The sequence below is a fragment of the Egretta garzetta genome, unplaced genomic scaffold, assembly GCF_000687185.1.
Source record: "Egretta garzetta isolate BGI_Z169 unplaced genomic scaffold, ASM68718v1 scaffold451, whole genome shotgun sequence".
In the NCBI taxonomy this organism is placed as follows: Eukaryota; Metazoa; Chordata; class Aves; order Pelecaniformes; family Ardeidae; genus Egretta; species Egretta garzetta.
In genome coordinates, this window is record NW_009258552.1 from 507,986 (window position 1) to 525,901 (window position 17,916).

General features: G+C 46.1%; 1 protein-coding gene across 1 annotated transcript in view; it reads left to right on the forward strand.

Annotated features, from left to right (window-relative positions):
• Position 1: 1 nt before the first annotated feature.
• The window catches only part of WNK2 (WNK lysine deficient protein kinase 2), a gene marked incomplete at its 5' end in the record, with an annotated part of 112,942 nt that continues 95,027 nt past the window's right edge, over positions 2-17,916 (forward strand). The window contains 1 exon segment of the mRNA XM_035903317.1: positions 2-538. Within this exon segment, the coding sequence (XP_035759210.1) occupies positions 2-538 (537 nt within the window).

Sequence of the window (17,916 nt, forward strand, 5' to 3'; positions counted from 1 at the left end):
TGCGGTGCCGGCGGCCCCAGCCCCGCCGCTGCGCCGCCCCTGCTCCAGGGACCCCAAAATGGTCCATCAGCGGTTCCTGCGGAGGAGCGTGGTGGACTCGGACCAGGAGGAGCCTGCCTTCGATCTTCCCGAGTCGGAGCATCAGAGGAAGATCATCCTGCTCCCTAAAACCAGGAGGATAATCGCGGAGCGGGCGAAAGCAGGGCACGGGGCCGCCGAGCCAGTGTGCGGGGCGGCTGAGGCCGAGCCTCCCGGGGAGCCGAGGGCAGCGGCTGCCCCCGGCAGCGGTGTGGGGGCCGAGGAGCAGAGGGAGCCTGGCAGGGATGTGGAGAGGAAAGAGGCGGCGGATGCTTCCAAAGACCAGAGCAAGGCTAAGAAAGAGGAGCCCGAGGAGGAGGCCGATATGAAAGCGGTTGCCACCTCGCTGGACGGCAGGTTCCTAAAGTTTGATATTGAACTGGGGAGGGGATCCTTCAAAACGGTCTATAAGGGTCTGGACACGGAGACGTGGGTGGAAGTTGCATGGTGCGAACTTCAGGTAAGCTGAGCTGATCCTCCTGTCTCTCTTTCTGCTTTGTAAGCCTAGCAGCTAAGGGTAGCGTGCCGGTGTCACCTACAGCAGCTCAGCTCTGAGCAGCCTCCTAAGCCTCGCCAGCGCTTGGTAGCCAGGGTCTAACTATAGCGCAATATCCTCATTGGCTCTGAATCCACCACCTTATGTACACTCCTCCCAGGCTTAACCCCCTCGGCCCGGGGGTCTGGCGCTGCTATTATAGGAGCTGTCATATTGCATGGAAGGCTCTCGAGTTGTGCTCTCCAAAGGCGCAACGCCTGCCACAAGGAGCTACCAGAGCTCCTCTCCCCCCTACCCCCAGCCGCTTCCAAAAGCAGCAGCCTGGCTTGGCTGGAGTGGAGCAGTAGGGCTCGCTTAACCAGACACCAAGCACAAATGAAGTCGGAGAGCATTTGCAGGCGTGGACTTTCCTGTTTCAAGAAATATAAATGCATTTTGCTTTTACAAAGATTGAAGGTCCCTTGCCCCTTCCCCTGCTCTGAGATGGGGGCTGTTGCTGGCTCCCCGGACCCCTGACAGCTCCCCTTTTCTTCCGCATCAGGAACTGGTGCTCCAGTTTAGCCAAAGACCCCTCTATCCAAATACCTTCTAAAATGAAGTTTTTTTAAATAAAAGATCTGACTTGGCTTCTAGGTCTCTGGGGTGAAGTCGCCCAGTAACACCTAAAGAAAGCGAAGGTTTAGCTGCTGTTTCCTGCTGGTGTGGCACATAGCTGTTACCCTTCTCTTAGGGATATTTATATTCTCACTTCTGCAAAACGACAGTAGTAAATGCTTAATTTTTTTCCTTGTGAAGCTGTTGGTGTCTGCCTCATGTCTGTTAGCATCCATTTGAATGAGACCTATCCAAGAGGAAAAAATGGAGATAGATTTTAATTTTTTTCTTCTTGGCCTGAGTTACCCTGCAATTTTGGTGGGAACTGGAAAATTTAACTCTTAGTTATAATTTGGGGTCCTTCAACTCCCACTAGGCTGACTGAGCTTTACGGCCTACGGGAGCGTTTGAGAAGAGCATGTAAATAATGCGATGCAATTAGCCTGAGCTCCTGATTGATTGTTTATTTTTTAATGTTGGCCCAATCTGTTTGTAAATCAGTCCCGGCTTCCTGGGAGAGGCGGGGATGGATATACAGCCACATCTTCATTCCCTAATGATTTCATTACAGAATATAATCATCACTCGCTGCAGCGCTACTTCCTCAGTAAGGAGTATGGGGAGCGCTGGGACTCCGTGGTCACACACCCCCATGGCTTTATTAGACAGAAATGTGAAATGCAGAGCCCCGGTGGCTGGGCAGGGTGAGGAGGGCTGCTGGTAAGGGGTCTGAGCCTTCCTCCCCCCAGCCTGGAGGGGCTCCTGGAGGGTTCCCAGGGAACAGGGACGAGACCCTGGGAGCCGGGGGGGATTTGTGGGAGAGTGGGGGATTTGCGGGAGTGAAGCCTGGAGAGCCTTGTGGGCAGGCCTGCCCTTTGTCTGGCTTTGCCTTGGAGCTGAATCCTGAGCGTGTAAGGCTTTGACTTGGGCAGCCTGAAATTCATTTGGGATGATAATGGGTGCTGGTGGAGGGCAGGTTTGTCTGGAGTATGTTGTCCAGCTGCAGGCCTGACAGCGCAGGCCAGCTCTGTCACCGCAGAGCCATCACACGGATCAGGAATTCATCTTGTTGGCAAATCTTTCAGTATGCTCTAGCAGGGGAGCTGAAATGGTTGTGTTTTCAATGTAATTTCTGTAGCAGAACAGCTTTAACTACAAAAGGCTGCCAGATGTATAGGAGAACACGGTGTATTGAAATTCTAGTGTTTGCATCTTTTACATTTAAAGAGCTTGGGAAGGGAAAATTGCAGTATGAAGCTACCTGGTGACTGCTTTTCTTAATCCCAGTTATACTTGTTCAGGAATTCTTGAACCAACTGCATGTGAAGAAGTCATCTGTAATAATTCCCTAATTCCCACTAGTTTCCATTATATGTGCTTTGGCTGAAACCACATCTTGCTACCGGATATTTTCAATTTAATCCAGAATTTGTTTTGGGCCTCTCTTTAGAAAGAAAGCTCTTTATTATTCAACTGCTTTAGAGAAGGGGGTGTGAATCCGGAGAAACGGGCTGCTGGTTTTCCTCAGCACTGCTGTCTTGTTGCCAGAGGCCAGGTAACCAGCTGGGGCCTGGATTCTGAAAGCCAGTGCTTTGGCCTGGACTGAGAACTCCTGAATGACAAAAGTCTTTAATCACCATGGCATTAAAGGTGCTCCCAGGATGAGTTTGCCTGAGGGAAGCAGCCAGAAGGGGTGAATAGCTGCCCCTTGTTTGGGGCTGCTGGACTTGTAGCGTGCCCCCCCTCAATTCAGCTGGGGGGGGATGTTACTGGGAAAACATTCAGGGGGTGCTGCCAGAAGTAATCACTTCACGGCATTTTGAGAGTCTGTGTACACCGTGCCAGTTGGATATGCCTCCATTTGTCCCTTCCTCTGTAGGAGTTTCAAGTTCAGATGCACACAGCAGGGACTGAGTGGAAGCTGCCCTCACCCTCCTGTTGGAGACCAAATGACTGCAGTCTCACACCGTCAAATCCTGTCCCAGCGCCTTTCTGTGGCAAAGATTGCAACAAACTGCACTTTGCCCTTCTCCTGGAGATGCACTTGTGCTTGTTGCTTTCAGTGCCAGCAAGCTAAACATGAGCAGTGTCGAGGTTCTGCAGGGTGTTAATCTGCAGTCCTTGCTCAGCACTTCTGTTGGCCCAGCTGTGCTGTTGCCTGGGTGCCTGTCTTTTTTTTGGTTTTTTGGTCTGTCTGTACAAAGACCTTGTGAGCCATTCTCGTTCAGTGGTTTTGTGTAATTGAAAAGATGGCTTTAGGGTTCAGAACTGAAATCGTGGCTTGGATTAGGGTAGGATCCAAATGCTAACTGAGCTAGATCTGGGGTTTAGACCTGCCTGAAGACGTGAAAGCTGTAGTCAAAGTCTAGCTAGAAAATAAGTTTATTGTTCCTTCCTGGAACTCAAGTATTGGAGCAGGATTAGTGTGCCCTTGCAGTTTGGAAGGGTTTGCATTCTAAGGTTTTCAGCAGCTATAATTAATTTTAATTGGTGGTGTACAATTGCTGTGTGGTGAGGCTTCAGCATAAGTGTTGCACTCTTAAGTAAAATGTTAGGTCATGAGTAAGGAACACAGGCTTTTGCCAACCTGCTGCTGGCAAGCCAAATATCCTTTTTAGTTAGATGAATGGCTTCAAAATCCCTATCCTATTCCCTTTGGGAACCTGTAGGGAAAAAAACAGAAGCTCAAACCTGGTACCATCTCAAATGCAAAGACCTCATTGTGAATCACAGGTTGGAAGGGACCCCAAGGCTCATCTGGCCCAACCTTTCTAGGCAAGAGCCCAGTCCAGACAAGATGGCCCAGCTGAGGCTTGAAAGTGTCCAGTATGTTCATGGTTCTTGCTTGGACTGTGAACTGAGCTTCTATTAGATTGTCTTCATTTTGATTTTCTTTGTTGAAAATGTGGAAATCATGTGTCAGGACAAGGGGTAATGGTTTTAAACTAAAACAGGGTAGGTTTAGACTAGATATAAAGAAGAAATTCTTTACAATGAGGGTGGTGAAACACTGGAACGGGTTGCCCAGAGAGGTAGTGGAGGCCCCATCCCTGGAAACATTCAAGACCAGGTTGGATGGGGCTCTGAGCAACCTGATCTAGTTAGCAGTGTCCCTGCTCACTGCAGGGGGGTTGGACTAGATGACCTCTAGGTGTCCCTTCCAACCCAAAACATTCTATGATTGTCTTACCCTGCTGTTGCTGTACCTGCAGTGGGGAGGTGGGAAATGCCTGTTGGTGAATACTATAGGGAAGCTAGACTTTTTCCACCAGTTGCCTGAGACTTGTTCTCCACTCTGTGTCCTGGTACTTGGGTGGCTGCTGGTTTCTTTGGGAGACTTCGCCTCCAGGTGCTCCCTGTGAGAATGTGTGGGTCCCTGGTGTTCCCTGGGATGGAGGTCAGTTTGGGTATCAGGTGTTGGAGGTATTTGGGGAGCTATGTAAGGGTGAAGGATGGGCAGAGGTTGGTTCTCCTTCCCTGCCCGTATAGCTGGAATTAGAAATCAAGGGCCTTAGAATAGCTGTGGTATTTTCCAAATGGCCACTGAGCCAAGGAGTCTGTCGTGGCAAAGTGGTCACTGGTAGATGGGCTGCTTGAAGGCAGCAATTTCTTGCCCCTGCAGCTTTTCTCCCAAGCTTCTGGAAGCATAGTTCTGTATGGAAAAACTTAATTATCTTTACAAGAGAAGTGTTTTACTTCATGGTTTTATAGCACTTTTGTTTTTATGTCACTGCCAGAGTCTTCAAACTGCCTGAACCAAAGAAAAAAGCATGAAAGTATGTCTTAAATCACTCATATTCAGGAGTTTCAAGTTTTTGGAGGGTACAGATCTTAACTGAAAAGTTCCTAATGCGGATGCATTTCTGAACATTGCTTTCACTTTATCCATATGCAGTATTAATATGGGAACAGATAATGTATTTTCTTGACCTCAGTCATTCCTTAAATGAGACGCTCATCCAGACTGGCTGATACCTGGCTGGTTTTATGGCTTGAATATTCTAGAACTATGAGAAGAGATTAGGCTTTGTTTTAATGCAAGGTCCCTTTTAATAAGGTCCCTTTTCAATAAAAAGGGCATTTAAAATCATCAGACCTATGTGGACTTGCTGATTTTTGTTTCTAAGGCTGATCATCTTTCCTTGAAGCAAAGTTTCTGGTTTGAGTGGAGGGAGGGAGTTGTGTGCAGATTGTGCCGAAGTGTGTTACCTTATGTGTGTGAGAAGGCTGTGATGCCCATGTAACTGTTTTAAATTTTTAAGCGGTATTTTTCATCTTATGTCCACGTAGAAGGTCTGTGATAGTTGTTTAAAGCGATACCGAGGGTCCATGGCTTTTTGTGTAAGCAGATACATTTGCATGGTTAAAAGTGGTAGCCACAGATGATGTGAAAGTGAGCTCACTTTGCTCTAGCTAGCAAGTCACTTCAGACAGAATTAAATTGTGTGGTGTTGAGTTGTGTGGAAGGAGGATGCCCCGTGTCCCTGTATCGACTCAAGGGGATTTCTTTCTGAAAAAGGTAGTGTCTTTAGGCTCTTCACTGGTGCAGTCGTTTGGCTTTTGTAGTGTCCTTCTTGGCTGACAGCATTCATCTGATGTCGAAATAGTGGCTGGTTACAATCCATGCTGTTAATTTATTGGCCAGGTGAACTTTGTAGTGTAAATGAGCAGAATAATTTAGAAAATCTGCTTGGGAGAAGAAAAGGAGGCTGTATCTGAAAGCTTGAACCTGGTACTGCTGTGTGCTCACAGTAAATTAACCCTGAGACTGATTTTTTCGTCTGTTTTGAGTTAATTCTTGACTTCGGTTTAAACAATTGGTTTAGTTCTGCTTTACAGTGTCAGTATGAAAACACATGCCCGTTAGCATAGCTGTCACCCTGATGCAGAGAAGCAGATGAGGGCTATGGTGGTGAACTATTAATAGACTGCTGCTCAAATTCAGTAAATGAAATAGAGCCGGGTCAGACTTCATATTCTGCCTCTGAATTGAGTACGGCTACTTTCTTTTGCTTTTGAGTACACTTTGCCTAAAGGTTGGTTGTACGTTCTTTTAATCACAGTTAAATTCTTTGTGCTCAGCGTGTGGGGTCCAGTTGCAGTAAGAGGAGGTGACTTAAAATAAAACCAGAACTTGGTGTAAGGGATATTTCTGGTCTCTTTGGTCATCTCTTGTTGGCACCTGACTGGGAAAAAGTTGATGTTGCAAGCTGTCATCTTGGCAGCATTTGTGCTTGAGATGCACTCTGACTTGCCTGACATTTTATGGTCTGATGGCTGCCTTGTTTGGTGGCTAGGGTGTGGTGGAGGTCTGAAGGAAGCTCAGTGGCACTGGTAATGATGTGCTAAAAGAAAGGCGGCAATAGCGATTCAGCTGCTGGTTACTGAGTTATCAGGACTTTTGCATGCTCCGAGATATCAGAGATGCTGCAGAGGCTGTGGTGATTCCTGGGTGGGTAGGTGGAGGGTTGAGGCCATGCCATAAGGATGGGGTATGCAGGGATCTTTGGGGAGGGAGGTAGTCATTGATCTCCTGTTCTTCGAGAGCCCAGCTGGAGTGGTCACTTTGGGTTTGAGTGCTGAGAAGGGCTTGCTACAACTGACTGGTCAGGGGATGTTGAGTTTTCAGACTTGCCATGACGCGGCTGTTGACTGCCAGCAGTGGAATACTCACCAGCGTGCTCAGTAGGTTCTGTGGTGGGTCTGGCTGGGCAGAAAACATAAATACAAGGTTAAGTGCTGATGCATGATACCTGGACAGCCTGTAGGCATAAGAAAAGGGCAACCAAAGGCATCTAGTGCGAGATATATGACACTGAGCATGCCTGTCGAAGAGACATCTTCATTGCCCTGCCATAGGAGGGGTTTATGCAAATAAAGTTTGGAGCATATCTGGAATGGTCGTGCAGCAGCAAAACTGGTTTTCTTGGTGAAGCTTGTACGTGTGAGGTTGAAGTTAGGTCTGGAAATGGCTTGTTTCCCTGAAGTGATCCTGGCCTATGGATGCCATCCTGATGTTGACTTTTGTGTGCCCTCAGCCTGGCTTGGCAAGGAACGGGAAAGTTGGGCTTTCTTTTCCATGGAGTTGAAAAGTCACTAGAAATAGCCTTCACCTGGTATTCTGCTATTCCTACATGGCTCTGCAATGGAGGAAACAGCTCACTGCTGTCCTGCTGCCCTTCTGCCTGCTCTGAGATGAGGAACCCGCCTTTCTGCCAGGAGGGAGCTGTACAACTATATTCGCTGCAACATCTTAATGGATGAAGGGCTGCAGCCTCTTCTGTGGTGGCATCTGGGCCAGTTGGTAAAACTGCAAGGTGATGGATACTTGCAAATCTCAGCTCTGTATGGTGTGATTTTTCTTTATATTTTTAGAGGCGTCTTAGCTCCTCTTTGCCTCCATTTAATTTCTGTGGACCAAATAAGTGATCAGCTGGTGAAAGTGTGAGTTGTTCAATATGTAAAAAGAAAGGCAGGAACCCTCGCTCTCCAGACCTCTCTCCTTTTCCCAAAAAGTACTTGCAGATCTTTCTAAATCCAGTTTCCACATAAACCACAAAATAGAGCCTGTTTTATGTATGAGATCGGTCCATTCCAGAGCAAGGGACCAATCTTCAAACCAGAAGCAGCTTCCCATATCCCTGTGTAAAATCTCACTGTCATCCAAAGAAGCCAAGTCCACCTGTCTTTCTGGTGTGGTGATTATCCAACACAGCTTGCTTGTGGGGAACTTTGCCCATTACAAATGGGCTTGGGTGCTGTGTAGCTTCTGAGCTGTTCTTCTGACTTTCTCCTTGCAGACAAATGTTCCTGTGTAAAAGACACTGAGAATTTGGTGTGAGGAGGGGGTCCCAAGCCCTGCTTCCTGCCATCACCTGTGTTGTGGGCACACAATATAATGTAAGGGTTTGTTAAAGCAAACAAATGGCAGTTGGTCACTTCATCTATTGAGAACTGAGTATTTATTTACAAGAGCTGTATAAAACAAGCATTGCCTACGTCTGCTTCTGAAATGGACCTTCCTTTCTCTTGCTGGCCTGTGCTTGAAGGATTAAAATTATGGTGTTTATTCCAGAGTTTTGTACAATAAGCAGCTCTTTAACATTTTTTCCCAATGTTGTCTGGATTTTTTTTTTCAGTTAGAGCACCATTTGGGTGACCCATTGTACCCGCTGGAGCCAATACAGCTGTGGTGGTTGACTGAGCAGTCTATTTTGTCTGTTAAAATAGAGTGGTACAGAAGGGGGGGAATCGCAAAATTTCTGGCGGATGCTTCTCACTGCTGCTAGCTTGTGCAGCTCTCTGCTGAAACATTTGATAGAATCTAGATCTTGTAAAACTGATTCCAAATAGTTGTTTTGTCCTAGGCTTTGCTGACGAGTTAAGGAAAATTGCCATGGTTATGTGCATTTGAACTTGTTTTGTTTCTCTTTTGTATCAGCATGTGTTGTGGAGATTGTTGGTAATAAAGCTAGTATTGCACTAATAAAATGGACTTGCTTTTGATTACTAATGGAGGATGAGAATATCTTGTCCTTTGGCAAACAGTGCAGTTGTGACTAACATGGGTGGCTTTGTGTGTACTTAATGTTGTTCATATAAAATTAATAATAGAGGTAGAGAGAATACAGAACCACTTGTATTAAGCCACAGGATATAGGGTAAAATGAATTGGTGAGAAGGACCTTGAAGGATTGCTTATAGCCTGTCTGTGATCCTGGCTCCTTGGGCTGTGTTCCTCCTTGGGTGGATGCTTCTGGGGCTGTAGCGCGAGTCCCTGCTGCCCTCCAGGCTTGTGATTTTATTTTTGCACAAGTTGTAATAACTTGTGTAACATCTTTCACTGACCTTAATGAATTAAAAAAGTCATTGTGGCAGTTCAGCCTAACAAAGCCTGAGCTTCAGGAATTTCCAGCATGGGCAGATGGGGGTGAACATCATACAATATTTGGGAGTTGTTTGTATTGTAAGGGCCTCATTAATTTGAAGCTCTTGTAAGCACGGGGATTCTTCTGTGGCTTCCTTCTAAAAAAAAGTGATAGGGAAGCTCCTGCTGATAATCTGCTGGTCCTCAGGTGCATGGCAGGCTCTTGAACTAGACTACAGTTATCTGAAGCAAGTTTGAGCTATAAAGTCTTCTAGGCTGCTGAGAGCCTCTGAGCCTCATTGGTGTCAAGTAGCAGCAATTGCTTAATCTTTAAATAGAAAACTTGCTTTGGGGTCTTCATTCAGACCTTAAGTACTGTCTGTGTAAGCTGGTTTCAGACCTGTAGCAGGTGGTAAGCTCTGACACTGGGGACCCATTCCCATGAAGATGGAAGCTGTGACCTGTAAGCTGCTGTTGGGCATGTGCCAGCTGTGCAGGTGTCTTAGCTCAGAGCAAGGACCCAATGGAGCAGCCTGCTGATGGGGAAGGCTCCATCCCACAGCTCTGTCATCTTCTGACATGCGAGCTGCCTGGGATGGAGGCGAGACCTGTGGCTGACCGCTCTGCTGCCAGGGTGTCCTGTCTGCAGGCTCTAGTGTTTCCTCTTGGGATTCACTTATCTGAGAATGGAAGCATCTCCTGTCTCAGAGCTGTGGTGTTGTAGGAGGTGTGCTCTGCTCCTTGCCTCCCCACAGCTGTGAGTGTAGGAGTTTGGAGGCTTTAGTGAAGGCTCCAGTGACTGCTGCAGGTGGGGATGGGGTTTTGGAACAAATCTCCCCCATTCATTCAGTCCTTTGGTATTGCTGTCATGGGAGGGGAGATGGGCAATGCCTCTTCCAGGTGTTGTGTAAGAGTAGGTGCTGTCAACCAGCTCTTGCATGGCGTGGTAGGCATGCTCTGCAAATGTCTCTTGGCTTCAACTGTTTGAGGCACAGATGAACAGTTCATCTCTGGGTCCCAGCTGTGTTAATATACAAGGGGGGCACTGACCTCAGTTTAGGCTGAGGCTGTATGGGGTGTAACGCAGGAGGCCTTGGCTTCTGCAGGCACCTCATCTTCAGAAGGGGCATGGTGACTTGGGTATGCCGGCGGTGGGCAGTTGCAAGTGTGTTCAGAAGAGCGAATTTGGACCCGGATCAATTTTATGCCTTATTTTTATAGTCTCCTGTTAAATTAAGCTGAGTGGATAGATTCCCCTGTGACACAGGTGCCTTCATAGCAGTATCTTGTGGTTTCCTCTGGGCTGTAGGCAACTTCCCAAGTCCTTGTATGTGGAAGAGGATTAAGCCTTCTTTTCAATGTATAGAAGAAAGAAACTTGTAGCAAATACCTGTGGCTGGGAGAGGCAAATGAAGTGAAACCTCTTTTTAACTCTCTGGAATAAATGTTAGTTATTTAGTGAGATTTTTTTTGTGGCTTGACTACTCAAATTGCTGTTCCCTTTCCACTGCCTGCTCCTGAGTGCTCTGCCAAAGCCCCCACCACAGCATAGACTGCATCAACACCAGGGCTGCGAATACACAGGGCTTGTATGAGAGGGGGCAAGCAGCTCTGCTCACTGCTTCCAGAGACTGTGCTGACATCCTGTACTGTGAGAAGGAGTTAACGCTTTAAACGTGTGTGAGCCAAGATGTGTATCTGCTTGCTTAGGTCAAGCCAGCAGTGCAAGTTTTTAACCATGGAAGCTACAGAACTGTTAGAAACAACAATTCTTCCTCTAGGTAACATCAAAGCTTCATTTATCGAAGTATGTAAGTACATTTTTTTTAGTGTTCTCAGGTGGTTTGAGGGAGGGGGAGAACAGGCTGGTGCTCATGCCCCAGTGGCTTCAAAGAAAACTTCTTCTCCAAACCCCTTTGGGTGTGGGCTGCAAATCCCTGTGTGTGAGATGGGACACTTGAGGTGATGGGGTCTGTGCGTTCAGAAAACAGCTCTCGCAAATCAACGGGACCCCAGCTGCTCACTGACTCTGGCCACACTAACACCTAGCCCTGCTCTTCCTATTCCTTCTTTGTGATGTTGCTGATTAGCAGCTGGGTTTATGGCAAGCACTGCTGGGGAGCGTGGTCTGTGTGGGTGTGAGCAATGCTTATCTGGTTCCATTACAGGTTGGGGAAGGATTGCGCAGGGTGGTTCGTTGACCTGTTCCCCCATGCCTTTGCATGCTTTTGGGTAGGCTTTCTTAAAAATGAGTGTGACTTCATGTAAAATTTCCAGTAGGCTTTTAAAAAAGTTTTAATGTCGTCATCTCATTATTCCCCTTCCCTGTTCTCCACCACCACCCCAAAAGTTGCAAGGACAGGGTCCTGCTCTTTAACCCCTTCTGCACTGCCACAGGGTGTATATGAACACGCCTGTTCTTTTTCTATGTCCTTTTCTTTAGAGGGTCATCTTCACCATCACATGAAATTATCTCCTCTGATTAATCTCATAAGATGCTATTTTGCCTAATAGTCTTCCAGTTGTGTGAGGAATTTTCCTGGGCAGCTGCTTTGAGCCCGTTGGTTGTGGTGGCTTCTGATCTGTTTGAAAATCCTGATGGACCTGGGATGAAAGTCAGAATTTGCAGGGATATTAAGGATGATGAGGTAGCATCTCATGAGACGAGATGAAAAGGCATTTTGTAACCTCTTGTGCAGCCACTGCTGGTTTCTGATTCTTGGCAGTGACTGATACTTGTAGTCTCTGGCTGCCTCACTGATGCTCAGCTACCCTCATCCTGATTAATGATTTAATAGTACACGTGCTGTAAATGCCTTTTTTAAAAAAGCTTTGATAAAGGTTATATATATTGGTGTATTTTGTGCATGCTTTATCCGCAATCCTAGTTGCGGTACCTCTGATTTTTAGAGCCAAAATTGTAATTTATGAATTCTGTTAGAGAAAGAAAAAAGCCATTAAAACATTTCCACTAAGCTAATTTTTGTGTGCAGAAAGAGAGAACTCTGTAACTTCTTAGGGACTGTGACCTTTGTACCTTAAGAGGTAATACAGTCCATCTTTCAGAATGTATTTCTGCTGGCCAGGTAACCAATGAAATCATCTTGTAGCTGGAGCCCTCAGTACCTACTACAACGTGAGCTCCCTGTGAAGCTGCTTCTCATAGTTGGTTGTTTCTGCAGGTGCTTTTCTGTGGATCTTACAGCTACAGGGGTCATGTTTTTCCTTCAGTGGGGGCAACTAGGGAATTTCTTTCCCCTTGATATAAGTTTTCCTGCAGATTGGAAGTTGCTTTGTGTCTGAGTCGCTACCCTCATGTACTCACTAAATGCATTGCACAGACATGCGTGCACACAGCATCAGTGCAGTCTTATTTTGGGAAGAAACAAAGGCTGAAAAACAACCTTTGGATTTTTTTTATGACCACTAGAAATATCTGGAAGGGATGGGTTTTTGGTTTTTAGTCTTGTCTTGCTCTTTGGAAGTTTATTAAGCTTGTGAAAGATGCCCAACTCCCAGTAATTGGGGGGCGAGCGCTGTAAGGGGAGCTGCAGCCTGCGCTGAGGGCATGCATTGGGCAAGGTTGCTGCTCTGCTCCTCCAGTGTGGTCCCCAAGACGGAGGACAGCTGCTGGCACGGGGGCGCGTTGGGCAATGCCGGGTCCCGCCGGCTCCAGGGCTGTGCTCTGCGTCCCGCTGAGGGCCTGGCCACGTGGGGAGCATGCTGCCATACTTGTAGGGCTGCAAAGGCCCCGTGTGCCGTAACGGGTGGGGACCATGCAGTCTGTATGGAGGGCACGGTGGAGCGCTTTGAGTCTGATTTCCCAACCTGGATGAATTAAGTAAAACCCACTCCTTGTTTATCATTGTTGCATCAGTTCTGAACAGTGTCTGTTCAGTTTTTCCATCAACTTAGTATAGTTTTGCCTGTCTTTTTCTCAAAGGATGCATATTTAAGGGTCGGGATGAACTATAATGTGTGACAAAGCAGAGCCTTTCCTTGTGTGAATGGAAAATTGGAAGGGCTGGTGTAACCAGAAGATACTCAACATGCTGAAATGGTAATTAGTCTTAGACCTCTAACACAGACAGATGAATAATTGTTCATGAAAGCCTGTTCACCTGTTTTAATGAGCTCCATTTAAAACCAAAAAAAGCAGCTACATAGTGCTTCTCAGGTGCTTGTGTACCAGAATTCTGAAGTCCCTGAGCTGGCGTCTATGCATTTGTTTCAACAAGCATTATATTTAGTCTGTGTTTCAAGCATGCTGTGTGTTTTGAACTGTAGTGACATTCCAGGAGCAGCAGCTTTTATTCTTAGGTCTACCCAAAATTGCCAGGTAAATTCACCTGTTTTGAAATAATTCCTTGCACTAATAGTGATGGGATGATAGCGAGTCTTGAGAGTGTTTTCTCATGCAAGATTAAAGTGAACAAATGACTTTTTCTTTTTAACTGAAGAGAGGTAACAAAAGCAACTATGTAACTGTATAGAGCAGTGGCAGTTTGTCAGCCAGTACCAGGGCTGTAATCTCTGCAATGGAAAACACAATGCAAAATCGGCGTATTTGTAAACATATATATTTTTACAACATCAAGGGTCAGTGGTTCAGTTGATTGACTTCTCCTTAACCCTCAATGTGGAGGTGAAAATATATGCTTAAATTCTTCCCTTGCTTTTGAAAGAAAACCCCAGTAATTCTTCCCTTCTTAAAGAAACCATTTTAAGGAACCTGGGTTATACCTGGGTTCATTCTGTAGCGTTCAGCCTTGTGAAACAGGGGGTGTGCTATGCCAGGTAACAGCATCGCAAGTGGAGCAGGGAATTCATTGAGTAATGGTCGTGTGCGATCGGATTCAGATAGCCTGGTCTCACCTCTTGAGCTGCTCTTTACTTCCATGTTGATGGCAAGCGTTTGCTGTTTCCTTGGACTCTGCTTATCGCCTATCCATAAGGTGGATGGGAGTTACTTTAAAAAAAGCCACATAAATGTGCAGCAGTAACCATAGTAAAGATAAGATGGTTGTACAGGTGAGATAAAGACAAGAACCTAAAATTGTCAATGTCCTCCTAAATTTAGCAACTATTAAGTAAGATCATTGCAGTGAGTCTCATTCTTAAAGGAGCCTTTAAAGTTTGCGGGTTTTGAAAATCTATTGCAGTACATGGTGGTCCTCATTGTAGTAGTGCAGAACATGTAAGGTACTGCTGGGAGGCGAAATAAAAACCTTCCCTAGTTTGTGAATTCTCAGGTGCTTCCTTTAAAATGTACCCGGAGTCATTTAGGGTGGATGTGAACTTGGTTGATAGAGCTCTACCTAAGCTTTGCTCTGACGAATATTTGTACCAGTTCCTTTGTGCTGCAGCTGATACATTGACTTTCTCTGGAATACTGTGCGTGAGATGGTGCGGGTCATGTGCTGCCATAGCTGAAGGTGTCAGGAAGCTGAGGAATTTCATCTGGAAAAGGATATTGCAGCTCCAAGGAAGGCTATGCGAAAACATTGGGTTCACTACAGTCAATAAATTGCCCTTAGAATTCCTAAATTTGAAAACTTCTGAAAACAAAGCTCTAAAATATTTTAGGTCAATCACTTTGACTCATAGAACGTTTTTCTTCGATCTTAGAAGTGCTCTAGTTTTTCTGTGTGGGATGATAGTCTGTGGCTAGATTTTTTGTGTTTTATTATTACTTTTATTTATGATATTCTGGAACACGTGCAGATGAAGGACAATGGAGCTGGGGAGGGGTCTGGAGCCCAAGGCTGCTGGGGAGCGTCTGGGGGAGCTGGGGGTGTTCAGCCTGGAGAAGAGGAGGCTGAGGGGAGCCCTTATTGCTCCCTACAATTGCCTGACGGGGGGGTGTGTGTGTCAGGTCAGTCTCTGCTCCCAGGGAACGGGCGATGGGATGAGGAGAAACGGCCTCAAGTTGTGCCAGGGGAGGTTTAGGTTGGACATTGGGAAAAAATCCTTCCCCGCAAGGGCTGTCAAGCACTGGAAGGGGCTGCCCAGGGAAGGGGTTGAGTCCCCACCCCGGGGGTATTTAAAGGCCGGGCAGACCTGCTTAGGGCCAGGGTTTAGTGGTGGGATAGCAGAGTTAGGGTAACGGTTGGGCTTGGTGAGCTTAAAGGGCTTTTCCAACCCAAAGGATTCCATGATTCTATATGCAAACCATTGTGTTCTTTGGAAATTGGCTGAATCTGTTGGCAAGACCAATCCAGCCTCCTCCCTCAAGCAGTCCTTTGAGGAATGCTTCTGAGCCCCTTTATCTGAGATGGCTAGGATTCAACCACAGCTACTTGGAACCTCTTGGAGCTCCAACTTGTACACTTTTAGTCCTGTAGACTAAAAATACATCTTTTAGAAAAAGAATTATATTTGCAGTGAGTAAGATTATATTTGTTTCAAGAGTGCTAATATAAATGAGCGGTCTTGGAAAACTTTCTCATCTAGAGCTTGATGAGAACGAAGCTTTTGTCAAAATAAAATGCTCAGTGTAGTGTGCCGATAGTAATTAATTCCTGGGGGGCTGCCCATTGCTCTAGTTATTTGCAGAGAAATGCCGCAGATTATTTCTATAATCAGGTTAATTGAAAGAGCAGAAAGGGGTAAGGAGAAATTTTCTGGATTTAATGTCATAGTTGGGGAAGGAGTGGGAAGGGCTGGTCTGGCGTGATCTGTGCCGCCTTCCGGAGCAGGAGAGGCATGTTGGGTCTGGCTGGCAGCTGGTAACGTGCACTGGGAGCTTGTGCACAAAATGCTCTTGTAATAACATACATTTTACACATATGTTATTAGAGAGGGAATTAATGGGGTTTTTCTCCCCATGGAAATCTCTTGGGAGAAAGGTGTGTGATGGCTGGCTAAAGAAATTTTTTCCTTGTGTCAGTTTTGGGGGAGAAAAATCCCAAGCTCTTTCACTCAAGTTTCTCCAGCTCTAGGAAAGGCTCTGTGAATTTATGACAATTAAGAAACTACCTTAGGGTTGGGATTTTTTTTCCTTTTAAAGTTCAATGACAGTGTTTGATTTCCTACACCTGTGTTTCCTCATTCCTTGCAGAAGCTGCAGGTTATGCCCAGTCTTTTCCTATAGCAGCCTCCACAGCTGAAAGTTGGAAATATTAAATCCTATTAAACCTCGCAGGCTCAGTCTTTTTAGAAAAGTTTGCTTGTGTGTGTTTAAGTTGTAAAACCTTATCTACGTGTGAAACATGTTAATACTATGGTGCACGGACTTAGGGTTTGTTTCTTTTTGGCTGCTTGTGGTCCTACATGCTGGCACTGAAGGCTTTGCCACGGCTGTGCCGGAGTGTGCCCGCGCAGCTGGGCTCCTGGTCTGACATGGCAGGACTGAGGGCTCCCCTTGGTCATCCGATGGTGGAAATCTGGGAGGCTTGCGAGTTGAATCTGCAGGCCAAACCTCTGTTGGCATATTTCTTTACTATCCTATTTTTGTCTCGCATTTGAAACAGTTTTTATTCAGGGTAATGTTCTGGAGGCCCTAATGTAGTTAATAGACTTAAAAAAAACCCCCAACAACTGAAACCAAAACACCCTATTGGGAATGAAAGGTCATCACAGAGCTTTTAATTTGAAGCCCAACCAACCAGACATGGTATTTAGTCCATCTTCCCTGGGAACAGTAGCCAATGCATAAAAGCTGTAAGAAGAAAGTTATTTGTTGCATCCCCTTTTCAGTCTGACTGTCCCCTATACTGATGTACCCGGGCTGTGGGGGGCCTCATTTTATGTGTGGCTTTTTGTCTCCTTAAGTTTCTGGTGAATACTGAGGAGCTGGCCTGGCTTAACCTGGGATAACGAGCTCTGCTGCAGCAGTTTGCTTCTAGCTAGTTACTCCTCCAGATGGGTATCCCTGGTGTGAAGGGATCCCAATTAAACTAATGTCACAGGCAATATTTACATTACATTACCTGAATTCTGAAATGACCTATTCCTATAACTTCTTCTGAGTCCTATTTCAAGCCAGTTAAACTGTGTTATTTGAATTAAGAGATGGTTTTTGTTCCGGATTAAGGTGCATACCTCTGGTTTTGGGGGCTTTTTTGAGATCGCATGTATTCTGTTTCTCACATCTTTTCTTAAGTTGAAACATTCCTGAATTTCTTTTTCGAGAGCCTGCAACCTTAATTGGGTGAGGAAGTCCTCACTTTACATAATAATTTAAATTGTTACATCTCAAATCAAACTTTTCTTATACAGAATGTAAGGCACGTAATAATACTTGGCTGTGCTGTATAATACTCTACATTTAACAAAAATCTTCTATATGAAGTTAAAAATATGAAAAAAAATAGGTTCTTTTATGATAAAAGAACAACAATATTTCTCAGCTGTTGCAGATGGAGAGATTGACTTCAGAGGAGTTTATTCAGGTATCTTTTTTTTATCATCAGAAATGGAGCTTTGGCAGTGGAGGCTGAGTTTTTCTCCGAGTGGCCTCTCTACCTCCCCTGTTTCCAGAGAGCGCAGCGCAGGGTGGTCAGGGAGTGTGGCGTCATCTCCATCTGAGCAGCCCCCGTCCCTGGGCCAGGGGAGGGGGAGGCTGGCAAAATGTGGAGCAGAGTGGGGAGGCAAGAATTGGTTGGGTTATCTGCTATGAAATGGCCAGCGTAGGTGCTTCAGGGATGGGAAGCGAGTTGTGGCAGGATCAGTGGGTGGTGGCCAGAGGCACTGGGCTGGGTGGTTGTTGGTGGCCATGAGGCTCCTGGTAGAGCCCTGTGGGCACAGCTCTCCTTTGCTGTTCTGCTGGCACAGGTAAACTGGTGACTAATTTGGGCTGTTTGGGAGCAGGGAAGTCTAATGGAGACTCTGTGAAAATACAGCTTCAGGTTAGAGTGCTGTTTGGGCTTTTCCTTCACCA